We start from the raw sequence: 22,356 nt of genomic DNA on the forward strand, positions 1-22,356 counted from the left end.
AGATCCACTGCATCACTATCTAATCCAGATTTGTCCTTCAAGTAATCAGACACCAATTGCACCCCATCTCTGTTTGGTATCACAGTGAATAGGGACTGAACATCCATCATGACTAAGAAATATGGGAGATCAACAGGGACAGATCTCACAGACTCATACAAATCCAACAGGAACTGTTTCGTGTCCCTTAAAATATAAACATTTGTGTCAACCACTGGGCACAGGAACCTGTCCACATACAACGAAAATGGTTCTGTAATCCACCCCCTGCCCGCAACAATGGGCCTCATGGGTAGACACACACTGTCCTTATGGATCTTAGGAAGACCCTGTATCACTGGCAGGAGGGGATCACTAACAAACAAATATTCATACAACTCATTCGTAATAACATTGGTCTTAATCAAATCATCCAAAAGCATCTGTATTCTGTGGACATGTATATCCACCATTTTAAGTTCCACCAAACTGTAAAACCTTTGGTCTGATAACATAGACCTCATTGCCTCATCATAGAATTCAGAATCCATAACTACAAGGGCACCCCCCTTGTCAGCAGGTCTAATGATAAGGGAGGGATCAATCCTCAGTTGTTGAAGGGCTCTCCTCTGTGCATAAGTTAAATTGCCCTTTCGTTTACTAGACTTACCCACTCTCTTTTCCATGTCATACAGATCATTCTCAACTAGTTTACTGAAGGCAGCTTCTAAAGGTGGTACCATTGGCATGTACACACTAGGCTTCTTAAACGATTTCCCATTTAACACCTGCATTGTATGCTTAAACTCAAATCTAAGGCACAGATTCCTAATAAATAATGTAACTGTGCTAAGGTATCAACATAGTTACTGTCACAATGAGGTATAAAAGTCAATCCCTTTGATAGTGCCCCTAACTCATCTGACGTGAGTGGGCGGGAGGAAATGTTATGCACTAACGTCTCCCAGTTTTCTCCCACATTTTCTTGAGGTTTTGGTTCACCTGGGCATCTGCTGACAACTTCCTCTTTGTCCTGCCCCTGCTCATAGATCTCGATCTCCCCCCTCCCCTGTGAACTACATTGATGGGGAAAGGGAGATTGACAATCACAGTGCCAACATTGTCATGACTAGAACTATGCGCAGCATGCACAGTATGATGGGACTCCTTCCTCCTAACCACCAGTTCCAGATTCAGATTTATTTGAGCCACACACCCCAACGGGTCAGTACTAATGACAGATTGGCCCTCTGGGGGGCAGCAGTAGAACCCACCCCCACCACAGTCGAACCCTCAAGCTCTGACTCAGCAGATACAACTGCATTAGAAAAAGCCCTATCAAGGACATTCGAACCCTGGGGCACATTGCTCATAAAAAATACATTACTAGAGCCATCACTCATACTTGTATTAACAACAGTTACACTCTTAGGCATATTAACATCCACATTAGTATCATGAATTTATCCTTTAGGTGCATCAGTCCATTGAGTAGAAACAGCGGCATTAGGTCCATGCACATTACTATATGTCCTCGGCCAAGAGAAGACCAGGCCTAACTTAAAGTCATCTATGACCCTGTTGAGCTTGTGCTGTTTTTTGCCAGTAAGTGCTTCTAATATAACTGCACAGTATCCAGTGTAGAGTCAATAAGTCTATCAACAAAATCAGCCGGAAAATGACAATATAGCTCCTTCTGTTGTTCTCTAATACTTTCTCTTAACTCAGATTCTTCCGGTAGGAAGAATTCATTCAAAAGTGGCATATACTTTAGGCTTACCTCTATGTTAGCCTGCTTCCACTTGTAGAGCAAGTCCGGGTATGAATTACCCGTGGTGGGCATCTTCAGTACTCTTAATCCCCTCAGTACAATTCTCCTTTTGATGCAAACTTCAAAATTCTGTCATTGGGTCTATAGTTATTTCAACTTCATAAAATCAGCCTCCATTCTCGCAACTGTTGCTTGCAACCTGACCCTAACAAATGGCTCAGCAGAGATCACAACACCCCCTCTCCGACTCCTTCAAACAGCATCAAAGGATTCACAGTACCTGATACACATACAGAGAAACGATCAATGTTCGTAGGAGTACCTCATTCAGGTACGTAAGACAATTCCACTTGTTGCTCAGCAACACCTGCCATGCTCCCAGGGGGGTGAAAACAGCAATATGTAAAAATATCAATACGTAAAAATAAGTCCAGGAAATATCACTCCCCACAAGACTAATGCTGCAAAACTGAAAAAAATGTTGCTTCATGAACTTTAAAATTCGGATTTATTGTGATACAAACAGGAGACGTGGTAAGCGCTTTCACCTGGATAGGCTTCTTCAGACCAAAAGAACCCCCCTCTTGTACACCCTCATATGGCAAAAAAGGTGCCAAAAACAGATAAACCATTAAAGGCACAGTACAACTATCATGGTACACAACATAAATAAAGTGCTTACTCTAAAATACAATAACCATAGTAAAATAAAAATGCCTATACCACTCATAAAACATGAATAGAGATGTATAAAAACAAAAAACTGCATAAATTCATACTAATTGCACAACACTAACAAAAAATCCTCTCATTATTTTGGTCCCATTGAGACCTTTCCTGAAGTCCAGGAGATTGAAGTGATATGTATGACTGTGCTTTTTACATATATTATGAGAGCATTTTTATGAGAGGATTATTTTGTTAGTGTTGTGCAATTATTATGAATTTATGCAGTTTTTTCAGCTTTGCTTCCTGCATTTTGGTTAGTGCTGTGTTTACTGGCTGCATCGCTACTGTGCCTTTTATCTTAGTTTATGTGCTTGGACTGAGTTTGGCACAGGTAGCATTAGTCCTGTGGGGAGTGATATTTCTTGGACTTATTTAGCATTATATTTTTGTTTTGGCATTGATTTATTATTTGTTACATGTTATATCTGTGTCTGTCTGTCTGGTATCTGTGATTCATGTGTACGTGCATTGCATGGGGTCCTGGGAACTTCAACACTTTATTAAATTAACAACTCACATCTGGCCTTACTGCAGTACTCCAGTTCACATATTTATGTTATGTAGCAGGTTATACAACATCAACCTGTACATACATTCCATTCACATGTTCAGTTTGATTTCCCTGTGGTGAGGATTTGTTTGTTGAAACCTCAACCTTATGTACTGCTATGATGGCTTAGTGGTTAACTGCTGTGACTGTAGTGTACAGGGTCTTGGGTTCGAGTCTTGCAGAGGCTGTTTATTTTGTTGCTGGGCAGAACACAGGCCGTTGGATACAGAGTGGTTAAGGCACTTTAAAGCAGTTGTAAGTGGGTGTGCGCGTGTTTGCGCAGCGGTAAGCACTGCTAACTTCCAGTTACAATTTCTTATACTCAGTTAGCTTCCACATTGCTTAATCTGTGTAGGCAGTGCTTACTCCATGCAAACACACATAAACATGCTTACTAGTGCTTACATATGCTTACTACTGCTTAGTTGTGCTTAAACCTGCTTACTAGTGCCTTATTCATTATGACACTGCTACTTCACATGTGCATTTCCTGCAGTACTCTAGTTCATAAATTTGTGTTATTTAGTGGGTTTTGCAACAAAAATATAATGTTATAGCATGCTTTGCAATGTAAAATAGACTGTGCTGCAGTGGAACTCGAACCGGGCATGCCCGCTCATTAGGCGGATGCTCTGCCCACTACACTATTGCTGTGCTGCTTCATTGCATATATCTTCCTTGTTATCCTCTTCAGCCCTTTAAGCTGCTTTAACCATAGCTAAGCGATGAGCACACCCGCGCACCTATGGTTAGCTGTACTCAGATTTCTAAAAAAATAAATACAAGGGTTTCTTCATTTACTTTTTATGTACTGTTGCTGTTGTACACATGGGGAACTGTTGGTGGGGATATGCAGACACCTATGAGTGATCTCGCTCATTTCTTACCACTTTCTGCTGTTCTACATTGCAGGGGCATGTTTATTCTGAGAGCTCTGCTCTCAGACATGCCCTCTGCACTCGTACATGCTCCGTGTAAGCCAAGGAGCTCGGGCAGCTCACCTTCATTAATATAGATGGCGAGCTGCCGTCCTGCTCCTAAATGGGTGCTTCCATGCATGACTAAGCTAGTCCTGCATAGAAGATTAGTGAATCTGGGGGGATATGTGCAGTTTGTTTAACTACCCATCAGTTATCAGCTAATCTGCATTGAAATGGAGAAATAACCATGCAGTGCTGCAGTGTATTTTACATTATTATGTTCTGATGAAGTGATTTTACGAAAGCGCTTGACCTGATACTTGTTTTCTTGTTTTCTTGTTTTCTTGAATAAACTGTGGTTCTGTGTACCAGTGGTGTTCCTGGGCTGTAGATATTGGTGTTGGAGTGGTCATTTGGATTATCAATCAACTATAAAATGCAGCCAGTTAACAAATCACACAGTCTCCTGAACTCACCAGGTAAACAGTTGTTGACCGGGACTCACAACAAAAAAAAAAAAAACAAAAGGGGAATACTACTCTCCATGCCTCCCAAGGCATCAGGCATAAAACAAACTGCAGCCAACTCAATGAGACCACAAAATTCCTGGGCCCTCCTTGAAAATCAAAAAAAAAATGGTACCTCTTTCATAACTCACACGACATTCACCAACAGCCACACTAAGTTACTCCACATCCTAAGTTCCTACGACCTGTCATCTTGGACATAGAACTTGCATCAGTCAGCAAGCCCATGGCAGAATCTGATCCTCCTAACTGCCAACTACTGTATAAAATCCAAATAAGTTCTCCCTGCCCATTACTTCACTTCCTCCCGATCCCATCCTTCCTAACTCGCTTACCCTTGGTCTAATTTCCTCATCCCAGCCATTTCCCAACCCCCTTTCCTACAATGGTGTCTCTGGACAAATTAGTCTGTGTCCAAACTACATTTGCAACACACACACACACACACACACACACACACACACACACACACACACACACACACACACACACACACACACACACACACACACATACACACATTCCAAACATGTATCATCTGCCATCAAGTCCCTTTCCATTTTCTTAGCTCTAAATCCTTATAACAAATGATCTTTTCCCAACTGAAGTAGCATTGTTCACATGCAGCAGTCATTTAGATTTTTACCCTGAATTTGGATATTTTGCTTTTACACATGCAAAAATCATTCTCTCTCATTTTCTTTGCAGTTTTTGCTCTTAGCTCAAGTTTCTAACAGCCTTATATCTATCATCTTGGATTTCTTCAATTCTGTCTTTTCCCATGAATTTCAGCAAACATAATTTTCATTCTGAGTTCATTTTTTTATCAAAGGCTGCTTCCCAAACACCCATTCCCCCCATGCAATATTCTCTTGTCAGACTGCTTTCACAAAATTTGACTCAGTTTCAACTTTTCCCCTTTGTCATATTTCCAAAAGCCACTCCACTTCCATCTCTGTTTCCTTAACTTAGCTCTTATCACACTACCTGTGCAAAAATCATTAGTCATTGTCTCTGAGTAGGTTATACATCTATTGTTTTGACACCTTTACTGTCCGTCTTCCCATCTCCCCAAGTTTTGCCTCAAAGTCTAATTTTGCAGCTTTGCTTTAGCTTCTCCTTGACATTATTATACCCGTTTCTTTTCACAGATGTATACATCCACCACCAAGCTTGTTCTTTCCATTCATTCACTTCCATTGTGCACATGCCTGCCTTCCACAGTTCTCTTCCTTTCCTTTCCTCTCTCTCTCTCTCTCTCAGCCATAGTGCCACCTCACTTAGGATCTCTGTGTCTGTTTACCAGTGTTGCTTCTATGTGTCTCATTCACCCTACAACTCTTCCAAACATTTAAATTCAACTCCGTTCTTCATGATGTTATCAACAACTGTAACCACATTCTCCTGGTATATAAACATGCTCTGTTTCTCATACAGCATCCACTGTTTTATGGAAAGGCTGGTTTAATCATGGTAATGAGAAGTTAGAGTGATACATTGTATTTACTCTGGCTTGCATCAAGGACATAGCACAAACTAAGATATGGCTTCTTATTCATGCAATACTTAAGGTACTGATAATGTGATGTCTCACATACTGCTTTAAAGGCTTTCACAAATTGTTACATAATTTATAAATTCGGAAATAGTAATGGAGTATGATGCAAATACTGTTAAAGGAGTTAATTCAGTGCTAGTAATCTCAGTTGACGCATTTAAGTTGGGAAATGTTAGCTTAGCCTTCTTACAGTGTTCAGAACTATAGGAGCTTGGAAACTACTGCTGCATATGTGTAATCACATTACATTAGCTGTGTATGCAGGCAAAATCCATATTTAAATCGATCCCAGTGTGACACAACACGTAACAACGTGCAAGTAACAATAGGGAAACAGGTTGCTAAGCTGTATTATCTGCACCTGCTTCATCTGCCTAAAGCCATATGTTCCCACATTTATGCATAGAAATATTGACTGAAAATAATTCCCATTGTTTGTGGAATATTGTCATGTTCCTGTAACTTGTTATCTATATGCAATGAATTTTTAGTTCACAAACTCTTTGCCACTGATGTAATTTATTAGATAATAAAGACTACACACAGATCACTTCAGGATTGCTGAATAATAATAAAATAATGACACTAAAAATAATCGTGTTTCTGTTCACATGTAGCAAAGACTTAGTGTTCCAACAAATTTGTGAACTCACTGTTTCCCCCAACTAAAAAGACTAATACAGATTCACCAACAATCAAGAAACAAAACATATCACAGTAGCCTTACTTATCAGACCACTGTGCTATCCATATTTGTGGCACTGGGCTGATTCTTTTTGTCTGTTGTGCACCTGGCATGTACTCCTCATACGAATGGAGATAGCATGTGGCATTTTGCTATCAGCTTCAAATAATGCAAGTTACTTTCAATGCGTTACATCCAGCTACATGAATTATCATCTTAAAGCTGCATGAATTGTCATCTTAAGGACAGAAAGTTCAAAATTAATCAGGTAGTGTTCTTTGTAAATAAGATGGGATTGTCACCAGAACTGTTGAATAACATCATCCATAAACTTATAAATATTGAATTGCTAAAGTAAGGTGGGCATTTTGTTAATGCCTATAGATAGACATGCAATGGACAAATGGGGGTATCTCAAAATGACCATGCTTAACGGAGACAGACAATCATGTGGAAAACATGTCAACTTAAAGACAGTATATATTTTCATTCAGTTTATCTTTGAATTTTGAAAGTGTACAGGGTATTTTCATAATTGTAATTTGCCAGTGTGTCACGTTTGCTTTTAAATTTTGATTTTAAATAGAAGATTGCACACCCTTTAGAATGCGTGTTCAGTCTTAACCTTTATATTCTTTACTAGTTTCTGCTTTACTTTCCTGTTACATGACAGGACAAATAGCAAAGGACTTGAAAATAATAATTGAAAAGAGAGATTCTAACAGAACATATACCAGAAAGAAAAACATGAAATGCCAATATCGAATGCATTGTTGTTTAAATAACCCCAGCATGCCTTCATCAAATCCTCATTTATTTTCTTACTACAAGATTATTTCACAATTAAACAACAAACTCCCTTCTTTCTGAGGTTGATTGACTTTAGAGTGAAAATACAAAAGTAATGGGGGAGTGGTAAAGCCCTTTAGATAGAGGTACTAAGTGGGTACCCCTCTGCAGAAAAGACAATTTATAGTATTTATTTATTTATTTATTTACATTTGTTGACTGGGAGTGTCCAACTGGACATAGGTCCATTTTCAGTGGAGGCCCGGGAAGAAAAGCTCCACAGTTAAAATAAACAGACAGTAGTTACATTGGATTACATAGCGATTAACAATTTAACATAGCAATTAATTGCAAACATATTTACAGATGAAGAACATAGTACATCAGTAGACAACTAGAATCTTTATCTGTGAAGTACATAACAGACATTAACAAAAGTTACAATAAGAAGTTCCTGCTGTATAATAACTACTAGGCTTATGAGCATCTGAACTTGCTATAATCAAGGTAGTTAGTGGGGTGGAAAGAAAGGTAGTGGTTGGATGGGGTGGGTGATATTAGAGTGGGAGTTGCAAGGGCATAGCCAGCATGTTTTTACGTGCGCTTTTAGTAAAGTTTTGAAGTGGGTGCATGATGGCATGGAGGTAATTGTGGGTGGGAGGGAGTTCCATAATTTGGCTATGGCGCAAAAGAATAGTGCTTCACCAGCAGATTTATTGGCTTTAGTGATCTGCAAGTGATTTTTGTTGCTGGATCTTAGTGGTCTGGTAGATTCTGGAGGGATGGAACATTTAGTGGATGGTTTACTAGTTTGTGGGCGAGTGATAGTTGATACCACTCAAGGAGGTGAGGGAGTTCAAGCCAGCCCAGTTCAGCAAGTGAGAGACAGTGGTGACTATGGTAGGATGCCCCTGTGGCGAGTTTGGTGATTTTGTTGTAGTAGGTCTCTAGCTTGTTTAGATCGCATTGCCTTATGTTGGTATATATTGGAGAGGCATAAAGTAGGGTGGAGATAAGGTGGGAATTTGCTGCTTTGGTGAGAAGTTACTTATTTCTGTATATTGCTCCTAGTTTTTTGTGGACTTTTTTTATGGTCATGGATATGTGAATGTTAAATTTTAGTTTATTGTCTATTTCCACTCCTAGCAATTTGGTGTGTTCAGTTGGGTATATAGTGGTGTTGTCTTTTGCTGTGATGTTAAAGTGAGAGTTGTTTTGAGTATGTTTGGTGGGTTGGAAGATGAGTAGTTTAGTTTTGTTTGGGTTGAGTATTAATTGGGCATTGGGTAACCAAGTTTCAACAGAGGAAACAGCTTCCTGTGTGACTTTTTGCAGTTTGGGTAGGGACTGGGCTAAGCAGATGATGGTTGAGTCATCTGCGTAATAGTATTGCTGAAAGTTACTTGCTTAGTGTTGTATAATTTCATTAGAATATATTTTACATTTATTTTCTTTGGACTTTTGTAATTCAAGAGGGTGAGAATTATGAAGATGAGGCAGCAACCTTTTTATCATTTTATCATTTTTGATCATGGGTAATTATTTTATTTCAGCCTAAGTTTATGATAAACCCCAAACATAAAGAAACATGGATACTGACTTTGAAGTAATCACAGGAGACATAACATCTGTATTTCTTCAACAAGCATTGCATATTTGGCATGTGAGTAATTACATTCAATAGATTTGTTTTGCAGGGAAATCAAGGAGTTTATGCAAGTTATATTATCATGATGAAACCGTAAGTCCACACATGATAGCTGTGTTGAACTGTTTTACTGTTAATGATTCCAACGTTGCTGTTATATCTTCCACTACCACCATCACCACACAAAAGTAACATGCTTCCACTAATGCAATGTCATTTTCTAAAGTACTACATAATATTTATTTGTTCCAGGTGTGGAATGATATATATGGAGCCAATGGATTTGGGATGGGAACCATTGTTTTGCTCCTGGTTAGAAACAAAACTGCCCGAACAACTGACAGTAGAACACAAGCACATTATAAAGGTAAGAATTCAGAGAGAAGGATTTGAATCAAAAGTTGAGATCTGAAGTTCATTCTCCCTTTTAATTCATTCAGTATTTCAGTATGCATACAGTTTAATTATTTGTTTATTAGAATTGTTATCTGGATAGGTGGAGTAGGTAGATGACCTTTTATAGTTGCAACTTAGGCCAACAGACAGATTAGCATTATTCAAATGTTACATTTCACAAAGTTTCAGCTTTACAGTGTACTATACAGCAATGCTCTAGATAAAGGATATATAATATCTACAATGTTTTTAACAGCAATGTGTTAAAAAGAGGGCTATGATTGGCTGTCCGATCATAACCATGTTATTATGTGTTCGAGACATGGATGTTGAGAAAGCCTAGCAACCATGCCTCAAACACCTGATAAATGGTTAAGATCACTGAAACCTGACCATAACTCTTTATAGTGCATAGAGTTTTATCTACTACATATACTATCAGTTACAAAAGGAAAAAATTAAATGTTTTAGAGTACTGTAACACAGACAGCAAGTAAACAGAATAAAAGAAAAAGTCAAGAACAGTTTATTTAGTTAAGTAAGTTACTTACAGAATGTCATTTGTAAAATTACCAGAACTAAAATATGAGGCAAGCTATTTAGGGACAGTTGTTAAGATCAGTTAGGATCATCCCTTTTGTGAGACCCAACTGTAACAGCACTTTGGGAGAGTGTAGCACTTGTTACACACCTCTGAAAGCACTGTTATGGTCAGGTTTTGGTCTATAGGTGTACCTTACAAGTTTTCTTTTTTTCTGGTTTTGGAGCATAATCACTTCAAATTATTTATAGCAATGTGTTATTTTAATATGAATGGTAAATCTAAGAATCACAGTTTCAAAGGACATGATACTACCAAAATAAACGACAAATGAGAGACTTGTTTATGCAAAAAGGATTAAAATGCACTCATTAATGTAGACACATTTACATATATAGTATGTAGAAATTATATTACAACAGCAATATTAAGGGCTGCTAACCGTATACTATCTATTGTGCAACATGCAGCTAATCACGGTACAAGGTTGTTAGTCATGATCTCAAAAGCAATGATATTTACAAGTTCTCCTTAGATTGTTTATCAGTTTATTTCTGTTTTGTAATTAGGTTCTCTAGCATATTGCTTCAGTTTGATGGTCAGTTTGCTGGCTACTTTTCTAAATCCTATCTTACCTATTGATGTAACAAATGGTCTATGCAAAGAGTATGAGTCTTCCAAAGTGGTTTCCATGTTACAGTTAGAGGCTTCTATATTTAACATGTATCTTGATTTAATGATACCAGACATTGCTCACAGGTTGAGCATGAAGAAGGTCTATGAGCTCAGTGGTGTACGCTGGAAATCAAGCCATTTGGTTCCTTCACTTCCTTGAACAAATCCTTGTGGCCAATCTCCAATTCACTTCTCTTCCTCTCCCTCACCCTCTCTTCCCTTTCCTCTCCCTTGACTACTGCCCGTTCTGCTTTTTCTACTAGAGGATGGGTGACAGAACCAATTTTTAAATATTTAAAAGCAAGCTTAAAAATGACTTTGGAAGAAACAGACAGTCATATTAAGGAGTCATCTGACTTTTTGTATCAGTTATATGTATGGTCTGTTAAGAATGATATTTGATATTGCTACTTTGTAACATTAGATGTAGACTCTTTGCTTAAATCTATACCTAATGACATGGGAATAAATTTACATAGAACATATATGACATATGATGCTACTCTTATGCAAATGAATATTAACACAATATTTGAATTACTAAATTGACTAATACTGTTTTTATATTTTTAGGATAGATTTGCTAAACAAAAAAAAGTTGTAGCTATTGGTGGTAGCCAACACCTATGCTAACATCGTTATATAGATTTGGGGAAAGAAATATATATTTTTGAAGGATAATAATCAGTTTTATAAACAAGCAGCATTTTTATATCTTTATAGAAGCTTTGTTGATGATGTGTTTTTAATTTGGAATGGTACATTAATTGAATTGGATGAATTTATAATTTATTTACACAATACTACTAATTATTTATTTAAAAAGCAGTGCGTTATAGTCAAATACATTTTTTGGATATAACTATTAAAAAAGATGATAATGAAAAAATAGATACTCCGTTATAAAAAAAAGATGTGAAAATGAAAACTTAAATATGAGTACGTATCCAATATGTATGCTTAATAATATACGTAAGGGACAGATGCTATGAGTGCAAAATTAAATACATCAGATATAATATGAATAAGCAATTGAATCAAATGTCAGATGACTTTACTGATAGAAGTTACGATAAAGAAAAGTTGAGAGACTGGATAAATGGAATAAGGAATGAAAGAGAATTTGGAGTTAGACCCATTTTTTTCAGAGAAAAAGAGAAAATGAACAACATGAAGCAAGAAAAATGATAAAAACAAGAATGTGTAGATTTATGTTCACATATAATTGAAGAAGTAAAGAGATTAGGACCATTATTAGAAAGTATTGGCATATACTTTAGCAGGTCACACAGTTAAAAGAAATTGTAGATACGGGACTGAGTTTTGGTTATAAGAAATCACAGCCTTTAAATACCAAGCTATGCTATAAAGAACAAATTAAAACAATCTGTTACTTTAAGAGTGAAAGGAAAGGAACATATATGTGCATGAGATGCACATATTGTAAATATATTTATAAAGAAAAATGTGTTAGACATCCAGTTACTAGTAAACAATGTATGTTGCAGGTTTATGCTAATTGTGAAACAAAAACATAATATGCATGGCAAAGTAAGAAGCATGTCAAGTATTCTATGTAGGTGAGACCAATAGTAAACTAAAGAAACATATAGGTGACCATTTATCTGACAAGAGGACATGTATAGAAATGAATGCACTTTATAAGCATAAGAAAGAAACTAATGATGTACACCTTTTTAAATTTATAGTTTTACAATTTATAAGAGAACAGATTGGGGTATGATATAGTAAATAATACAGAAAAAGAATAATTTAAAAGGATAGCTTGATTAAGAGCTCATAAATATCCAGGTTTAAATGGTACGGTCAGTATTAAACACCTTGGGTTTCAGTAATGCCTACACTAAGCTTATACTAAGTGAACATTGTTTTGAGTGAACAGACAACACAGACATAACTCACAATTTCTTCCTCCTAATTTTAGTTTTCCTACTGATATTCTTGCAGCTTTAAATATTGACAAGGATTCATAAATGATACCACAAAGTGTAGCTACATCTACACTTAATGTAATCTTTATAAGTGACTAGAAAGCACAAAAAATGCGATAAGAATGTTCTTGAAAGATATAGTGTAAACTTAGTGTAGGGTTTGTTGAATCTGGCCCCTCTATATAACCAAGGTAAATAAAATAGGACACAATGTTTCTTTAGGAAGCTCACTATGATTAAATTATATCAGCAAGTGATACATTGATTTGAATTTTGTGTTTTTAATTAATGCTATATAAGAGTATGTTGTATTGATTTATTGTACTGCCTTATGAAGTATTGAATGAGAAACTGTTTACTAGCATTGTGTAATAAAGTTATCTTATTTACTCAGAGCATGGTTCAATATTTTTGTTTTGAGTTTTGGATTTACCTGGATTTATCACCAAGGAGATCTAAACAATTTTTCCTGCATCTAGTGTAGAGTAAACTATGTCAGCAGATATATATATATATATATATATATATATATATATATATATATATATATATACATGAAAGTGAGTGGATTAATCAATTTACTGAATACATAGTGGGAGTTGCAAAGTAGGTGCGATCTAAATTTGACAATATATTGTTCTTCAGATATTTTAGTTATCTGTCAGAAACTGGCAATAAATCAGAAGTCTCAATGATTTGCTGGTACTCATGTTTTGGGGAGAGGTATAATGGTGATATGTTTAAACTGACTTGGAAAGCCTTCTGTAGTTGAAGATTGATTAAGCCTACAAGACCTTTAAGGATGCTTGATGTAGGCATATGAAAAAATGGGGACTGCATAACTCACGGAATCAGATTGTTTAATTAGAAGTTTTGTTTTTTAAATGCTTATTGTTTTTGAAATAATAACTCCTTTAATAGCAGTTTGGAAAACAATCAGATTATGTGTGATTTTGTGATGCACTGTAATTTGTTGGGAAGTCAGATTAGCAGAAGAATTAATATATTCAATGAAATCTTTATACAGAGTCAATAATTTTTGTTGAGGTAGAAGAATTATTGGAATCAAGATTGACAATATCCTTTATGACTCTTGATTTTGTTTATTTTATTTTTAGAGGGCAGTTTTTCATTAGGGTGAGAAAAGCATCATGATCTTGTGAAATTTTGTTTTTCATTTAAACGAGGCCTTGTTCATTAGTTTCATAAATTTCTTCTGTAATCCAGGCACAAGACTTACCTTGTATTCATCTTCTAGCAATTTCAGTGATCATTGCTACTCTTATCTTCTTTTCATGGAGTGCTATATCTGTTTTTTTCACATATATTTTTGAACTGTTGGTAATAGGTGATCCCATGTGATATAAACTGTATCATTATTTAAAGGTTTATAGGCTCATAGTTAAGTATTAGGCTAGCTGCCCTTGTGGGCCATTTTAAGCCTAGCCATTTTCCCTTTTTGTGCTTAAAACAAATAACCTATCCCATATGGTTATAGATTGGCTTTACCCATCTTATAATAGATCATATTTTATTGGTAAAGTCATGTGAGTATTTCAAGTGATTTAGAATGATATTCTTTTTGTCAGTTATGGTCCAGTCTAAGGCATTAAGTTCAAAGTGAAAGTGGTCTTCTCTTCTTTTGGTTTAACTTCTCCAAGTCTTTTGTGCTTCTAATACTATCATGGGAATGGACCCCATTTCTAAGTTAAAGTACAATTAAAGCTCATGAAATTAGTATTGTTTCAGTTTTTGATGTTAGCCAAAAGTGGTCTTTGCAGCACCTGCAATGGCAAAGAACTGACTCCTTCTACAATTCATAGAGTTACATGTATCGATAACATATCTAAATATAACTGTAAATACCTTTTTTTTTTTTTTTTATGAAACCCATTGCTTTTACTCCTATTAAAACTGCCTGAGTAACCTTCTTCTACATTCCCCTTGTTTCCGCCTTCAAATCCTCATATTTTATGACTTTATGACTCTCTGTATGTAAGACATAATCACTAGATGTAGCAATTTCAGTGATCATCGCTACTCTTATCTTCTTTTCATGGAGTGCTATATCTGTTTTTTTTTCACATATATTTTTGAACTGTTGGTAATGGGTGATCCCATGCGATATAAACTTCATCATTTTCTATAATGCTTTGTGACTCACGTTTCCAGTGCTTCTCAGCTACTTCAGTATTATAATGTTTGCATAATCCCCAATGCAACAGTCTTGCCACATTATTATGACTTTCAGTACACAGGCCTTTTGCCATTAGCATATCACACTGAGCAACAAGATGTGCGACTGTTTCCAATTCTGTTTTACAAAAGCTGCACTTGTCTGTTTCTCTGACATGTTCAACTGACTTTGTAAACCAGCATGTACGTAGTCCACTATCCTGGGTCGTCAATGTTAACCTTTCATCTTTTGGTTTAAATTCACCTCTCCTTAACCATTCCTGTGTTAGATCATGCTTGCTGACTTTATCATCTCTTCATTTGGTCTTCTTTTGTATCTGAAATGGTTATGATATAATGGTAATGAAACTAATTAAGGGGATTTATAAGAGAATGTTGCTACAATGAGGTAGCGCTGACAGATAAAAGTTTATCAGATAATGTATTCATTACAGTTCTGCAGAGTGTTTATTATTACCAAGTCCAAAAGTGTTGTATTGTTATACTTAGGGTTAGCTGTAGTACCTGAAACAACAAACTGTGTCTGATTATTGAGTGATAGACTTCAATTTAGCTCAGTATTTTTCTGACCAAATAAGTTAGTACTGAAGTCTCAAATTATATAAGCTTTGTTCTTTCACTGATGTCTATTGTTTCTAGTATTGTGCCATCATATACATTATAGTAGATGGAGAAATGTAAACTAGTGCTATATTTAGTTTAGTATGATTACCACTTAGTAGATAAACAATTATCTGACTTGGGCTGTTAACATAATCTGATGCATTTTTTATTGCTTTTAGAATTTTCAAGTGCAGCTTATTTCAGAGCAATAAAATTATTCTACCATCCACATTTTTTCCAGGTCTGTTATTAAAATATAAGATGCGGTTGTATGTAATGAAGTAGATGGGCAGATGCTGGATTTCATTCTAGTTTCTAAAATTTGAAGTGCATCAAGATCTCCATCTTTGATCCATGCTTCAAACTCATCCCATCTCCCATCAATGCTTTGTGCATTACTGAGGTATATTTTTAGTAGTTCAGTAGTTATTTGCTGTTTGCAGGAGAGCTAACAGAAGAGGTAAATAGGAGGACAGAGATATATGCTGGATTAAGTTATCTTATGTGCCTTAATATTTTGTTTGGAGTACATTTTGATGTCTGAACAGTCAGTATCAGAGCGATTTACCTAGACTGTTTGTGTTGTTGCTGTAAGGCTTATGAGGTGAGAGAAGTCCTGCTAGGGAAAGTAATGGCATGAAGCAGTGGAATTTCTAAGTGTATAAATCAAACCATTCTTCTTCTTCTTCAGTGTTAAGCTGTTAAGAATGTTCCAGTGTGTATATACAACATTCACAATTGTAATGGTAGTGCATGATGCAATAAATAATATACATCTGCTACCTGTTCACCAGGTACGATGCATTTTTGTCAGTAATATATTGGTTAAATAATATAATTGCGATATAAAGATGATTTAATAAAGATGGTGGTATTTTTACTGGCACGAGTATACGGTATGATGAGAAATACCAGTAAGAAAACAAAGAAAGGGGTTTAAAAATGTAAATGTGCTGGTAAAGTTGTTAAGATATAAAGCTATGGAGCAGTGTTAAAGTAATGCAGTCTTTTAGTAACATAATCTCAGATTGATAATAACTGAATGATAAGTTGTTTCTACATTCTAGAACCCATGGTAAGATGATTCAGTAACTGTCCAGTATTATACAACGACCCCCCCATTAATATTCCAAAACATGCATGCTGATTGGTCAGCATGCACGTTGTAAATCAGACTTATACTAATGGAAAAATGTCCGGTCACCCGGACTTTTTCCATTAGTATATGTCTTTTTTTTTTATAGCAACAGAAAATGTAAGATCTCCATTGCTTTTTAGAAACTGTCTTGCTATGTTAAAGGAGTTTAACATAGTGAAACAGCTTTAAAAAAAGCAACTGAGATTCTCCGATGCTTTTTTTAAAGCTGTCTCTCTATGTTAAACTCCTTTAACATAGCGAGACACTTTGTAAAAAGCAACAGAGATCTTACTTTCTCCGTTGCTTCCACCCACAGCTCTGATGTACTGCTTAAGCATACGCATGCGCAGTACATCAGAACTGCCGAAGAATATCAGACAGCTGTGGAAGAGCAGCACGGAGGCATTATACAATGCCATTATTTAAGAAAAGTAAGTATTTCTTTTATAAATTATGTCATTGTGTAATAGCAATAACCCACTTCTGGGTGTGGTTAAAGCTGGATTTACCCACGGTTGTCCTTGTTTGGCGACCAAACTACACCAATCATGGGTAAATCCAGCATTACCCACACCCAGGCGTGGGTTATTGCTTAATTATACAATGCCTATCCATTAACATTCAAAAACATGCATGCTGATTGGTCAGCACAACCAGCGTGCCCATTGTAAAATCGAGCTGGTACCAATAGAAACAACCTGGTCACCTGGACTTTCTTCTGTTAATATATGATATGGAGCTTTCCAGTTTTCTTAATTAAAAAAAATAAATAAACTTTGAAATCCGAACTGGTACAAGAGAGATGGTCCAGAGAAAAATTCAAGAAAAGTCAGGTACATTATGCAAAACTAAAGAAACATACCAAATTATCTTTGTATTTTCTCTGCTCTGTCTCTCTCATGCATCAGAGCTCTGAATTTCAAATTTTTTTTATTAAAAAAAGCAGGAGAGATCTTAATTTATTATACTTTGAGGAGGAGGATTTCAAGCAGGCAGCAGGTGTTGCAAATGGGGGTAGCATGCGTCTCCTATAAGCCAATTTCATATTATAGTTTTGGGAGCCACACTACATTCTTAGATCAGACTACAGCTGTCATATAGTCACATTGTTATGCTTCTTAGATGATATAGTTATACTATGGAAAGGTAATGTAACTCAGAAAATTTTATTACATACCTTAATTCTACTACTCATTTCTTGAAACTTACCTACACATACTCTGTGAAAAACATTAACTATCTGGATATAATATTGTTAAAAGGTTTCCATCATCATAAATTTAACTCCAGATTTTATAGAAAGCCTACTCTCTCTAACGCATTTTTGCACTTTTCTAGTAACCAACCTTTCCATCAGAAAAAAAGTCTTGTTATGGGTCAGATGGTATAGGTGTCTAAAATAGTTTCAAGGGATGACCAATTTATGTTGGTTATTAATAAGTCAATTGACATGTTTATTTCCAGAAGCTACCTGATTAGATTGTTATGCTAAATTAATTATGAAGTATGTAAAAATGCTATGAGCATTTTTTTTCTGATATTAGGTAGACCCCTAGCTAGCACTGCTACACAGAAGTCAGAGACTACCAACTATGAATATACTATGATTAAGTACAGAAATTGTAGTACTAAAATCAGACAGATAGTTACTAACAATTGGAATGTGATTAATTGTGACTCTGATGTTAGCAAAGTTCTTGGTAATAATCCCCATTTTGTTTATAACAGGCACCTGAATCTTAAAGAAAAGTTCAAAAGAGGTAGTAGTTTAACCACCAAGGAAAAATAAGTTAGGGATGACTAAGTATGGTTGCTGTCAGTGATGCAAGTATATTTGCCAAGGGCAATTTTGAAAAAGACGAGTTCCCACTACGAGTTTAGATTGGAGGGTGCATATGATTGCAGTACCTTTGGAGTTGTACACATTGCTTTCGGTGATTTTTTCCATAGGTTTTATTGTGGCAAAATGGAGCGAGGTCTAAAATACACATTTATGAACATAATTATCACATTAAGAACCATGTTGAGAACAATGCAGTCTTTAAACATACCTGACAATGTAAGGAGCATAAGAAGTTTCATTTTTTGTACTAAAATGGGTAATATGAATGTGAGAGGTGGGGCCTGGGAACACAGACTATAATATCATGAATTATCATGGCAGCTTAGGTGTGATGCAAATGTTTATCCAGGGTTAAGTCATGTTTTATCAATAAGCAGTGTGTTAAAATTATGGATTGCAAAATTGTGACATTCTTGATTTTAAATATAATTTGTTTTAATGTAGCTGTATAATTTCTTATATGTGATTTTTAGCATTGTCATAACACCGATTATTAGTAATAAGTGAGATTATTCTGACTTGCTGTTCTAGTCACATGATTTTCTGTTGCTAGAATTTAAATATCTGAAACAAGACATTTTTGTCAGTTCTAATGAAGTCCCTGTAAGTTAATGGATCGAAAATGTTTAACTTTACGAAATAAATTAATTGTTGTATATTTTTGGAATTCCAACATTTTTTGAGTGAATTTGGAAGCTTTCTCAGTCTCCTGCCTGACTGGGTGTTTATTGGGTTTTGTCTTGGTTCATCTAAGTTATTTGATAATGTCTGTACCCTTAAAGTCAAGTACAATGGACCAAGATGGAAATTCTAAATGGCTTTTCATTTGGCCATTTCAGAACTAGAATGCCATATCAGACCACAATGTGCAGCACAATGATAGCAAACTGTGCTAAATTAATGTAATTTATACTAAAAATAACACTCACCATCCTCTCTCGTTTTCATGCATTATTGCCAATATTTATGCACTCATCACACATGGGCAATGGAATGATGTGATTCTGGATCCCCGTTCAGTCATTTTTCAGAAGGGATATCAAGTCTGAAACTCTGATGTTTGGTATTTAATTAATTTCACCCACACTAATTGGTATGGAAGATGTCCTTTAACTAATAAAGAGGAGATTAAAAAAAAGCTCTCAAGTACATAATCCAATGTTTGTGCAGCATTAGGTGCTCAGCTATATAAACAGTGGGAGAGAAAAGCTTACTGATGCGCTTAATGAATGCTGAGCAAACATCAGATTAAAAAATATAAGTAAAAGAAACAATTACCTTGAACAGCTTTTTGAAAAAAACTTCTGAGGGCAGGAGTTAATGCAGCAGAAAACATCTCTGGTGAATGCTCAAAGGCAAAAGGAGCATATGCTAGGGAAGCAGCATGCCTTCAAGCTAACCAGACCCCAAAAATGTCATCAAAAGACTATGCATTTTGATATCACTTTGCTAGGATGGCTGATATATGCTGGAGAAAAGGCTGAAGTCCATAACTTTCTTCTTTTTAAATTTATTTTTTAAATTTTAATTAGCAGACATTTGTGAATGTGTTTATTGATGGCTGGAAAGATATCAGAACATTTTGGAAGGTTACTGTACGTCATGAAGAGGTAAGGCAAACCTTTGAACTTGATCTTTAAATAGGTCTAACCCTTTTTACGCAAATTGGTAAATCTAGGATAACAAGGTACAACAGATTACTTAAATATATAATAAATGTAGTAATAGCTAATGTTTGATATTTTGGTGAAACAACTATCATTTAGCCATGGAATTCCAGTCAACATAATAAATATTATCATACTTTAGTTCAAGATCCTGACTAGCAGAGAAGTTCTTTTTTAATTTCATTCACATCAAATTCTCAGTAATCTACCTCTCAACTGCTATAATTTACAGATAGCACTATGATTTTCACCCTCAGATTATGACTCACTTCTGCTACATTTATTAGACTTTAAATACAAGTGAACATTTTTGAAAACCACCCTCTTACTTCTGCTTTTAAGTTAAGTATTAACACTCTTCTACCACGTTAACAGAGAGATTTAAATCAGTTGTTCCCAGCATTGTATCCCCACTCAAATTGTGTTTCATGCCTTACTAGAAAAAGTAAAATAATACATTGAATCCGGGTTCCATTTTGCTCTTAAACCACAAGACTAAAACTGAGATTAAAGTTTTCACCATAGATATCTGCAGGACATTTGATTTTGTCCTCTCCCCCCTTAATAATAATGGCTTTGAAAAACAAAACTATCTTCAGTTTATGTTGTAAACACTCCAGGTAGACCTCAGTTATTAGTCTGATCCCAGAAAATGAGTCAATAGAATTAAAACAATCATCACTTTAGAGAACATCTGATAAGGATAACTGGACTTGTGCCTGCATCAAAGAAAACCAAAAATAAGATCTGACATTCCAACTCTTAACGATGGAAGGACAAAAAAGAACACAGACAGTTTGAGCATATGATAAATGCAGAAACAACATAAAATATTGAAGGACATGAAGTCATATATATGTTTGAAATCTAATTAATTGGTTGTTAAATGAAGCATAATGACAGGTAAACACTAAATGACAAAATTGTTATTTTACAAACCAAATACTTGTTTTAGAAATTATTGCTGTCAAATACTGAGCTAAACCAGTCTAATAATTAATATACTGCACAGTAACATGTTGAAAAGGGTTTATAAATTTATTGATGACAACTAGCTTGAAGTTCTTCTTCTTTCAGCTTTTCCGGGTTAGGGGTTGCCACAGAGGAACTCTGGTCCGCTAATGATTGGCAGTAGATTTTTACAGTGCTGTGGTGCCAGCTTGATGCCCAACCTTCAGCAAAGGCATGCCCATTTCACGCATGTCTTTTGAATGCCACTTGACCACGGGGAGGACATACAGACTCCACACAGAAGGCGCTTCAGCGAGAATCGAACAGGAGAACCTCTTGCTGTGAGGCGGCAACGCTACCGCTGCACCACCACGGCTGTCGACAACTAGCTTGAAGTACATCTAATAATTTGATATAACTTTTAAAATATCAAATTATTAGATGTACTTCAAGACAACTAGCTTATATTTTATATTAATTTTATATTAATTTATATTAATTTATATTGATATTTTAAAAATTATTCATATAAAATAGAAGTGACTGATTAAGATGGCTTTACATTGTCTCACAGCCTGTATTAATTCCAAATGAAGCATTTTGGTGGGCACTAACTTGATTGGTGGATATAAGAGATATAAATGTTTTTGCTCCATCTTTGCCTTAATATGCCAGTTTTAGAAATATGAAATTGAATAATTTCTCTTAAAATATCAGTCAGTGCATTAAATGGAAAGTTAACCCAAGTAGCATATTCTGAGGTAAAAATCTGCACAAAATGCACCTGACAGCATGAACATTCTGTACAGAGAGACCAAATGTGAATGTCTTCTGTTGTAACTAATACTGTCAAAAGGCAAGAAAGCCAAAACCTGAATGAAAAACTCTAGATGTCATTTGAAATTATGAGTTTTATTGATGTAATAATGCAAAGAAAGTGCAGTCATTTCATATGCATTAACTGTTCTGCTTGATGACCTGTTTTAAAGTATATACAAATGAGCTAAACTGACCGTACATAATATAGGTGCACACTAATGACCACAGGGACCTTTTTAAGTCTAGTCATGCATCCCACATGTATGTGACAAGTTCAGGGACTTTAAGATTTTTTTCTAAGGGGTGTATGTAGGTTACAACTTGGTTGGTCAAGCGTTTACAAGTTGCCTCAGTCAATTAGGTACATAGGCACCAGACCAAGGAAGAATCAGAATCACTATCCATTTGTCGAAATTACA

The 22,356-nt window shown here is 35.6% G+C and overlaps 1 protein-coding gene across 1 annotated transcript in view; it reads left to right on the forward strand.

Moving 5' to 3' along the window:
- The window catches only part of LOC122815364 (dynein axonemal heavy chain 3-like), a 4,921,723-nt gene that overhangs the window by 2,321,122 nt on the left and 2,578,245 nt on the right, over window positions 1–22,356 (forward strand). Inside the window, exon 34 of the mRNA XM_044087818.1 lies at window positions 9,409–9,523. Coding sequence (XP_043943753.1) covers window positions 9,409–9,523 — 115 coding nt within the window. The remainder of the gene's footprint in view (window positions 1–9,408; window positions 9,524–22,356) is intronic.

This window comes from Protopterus annectens, chromosome 11.part0 (assembly GCF_019279795.1).
Source record: "Protopterus annectens isolate FY-2018-M chromosome 11.part0, PAN1.0, whole genome shotgun sequence".
Classification (NCBI taxonomy): Eukaryota; Metazoa; Chordata; order Ceratodontiformes; family Protopteridae; genus Protopterus; species Protopterus annectens.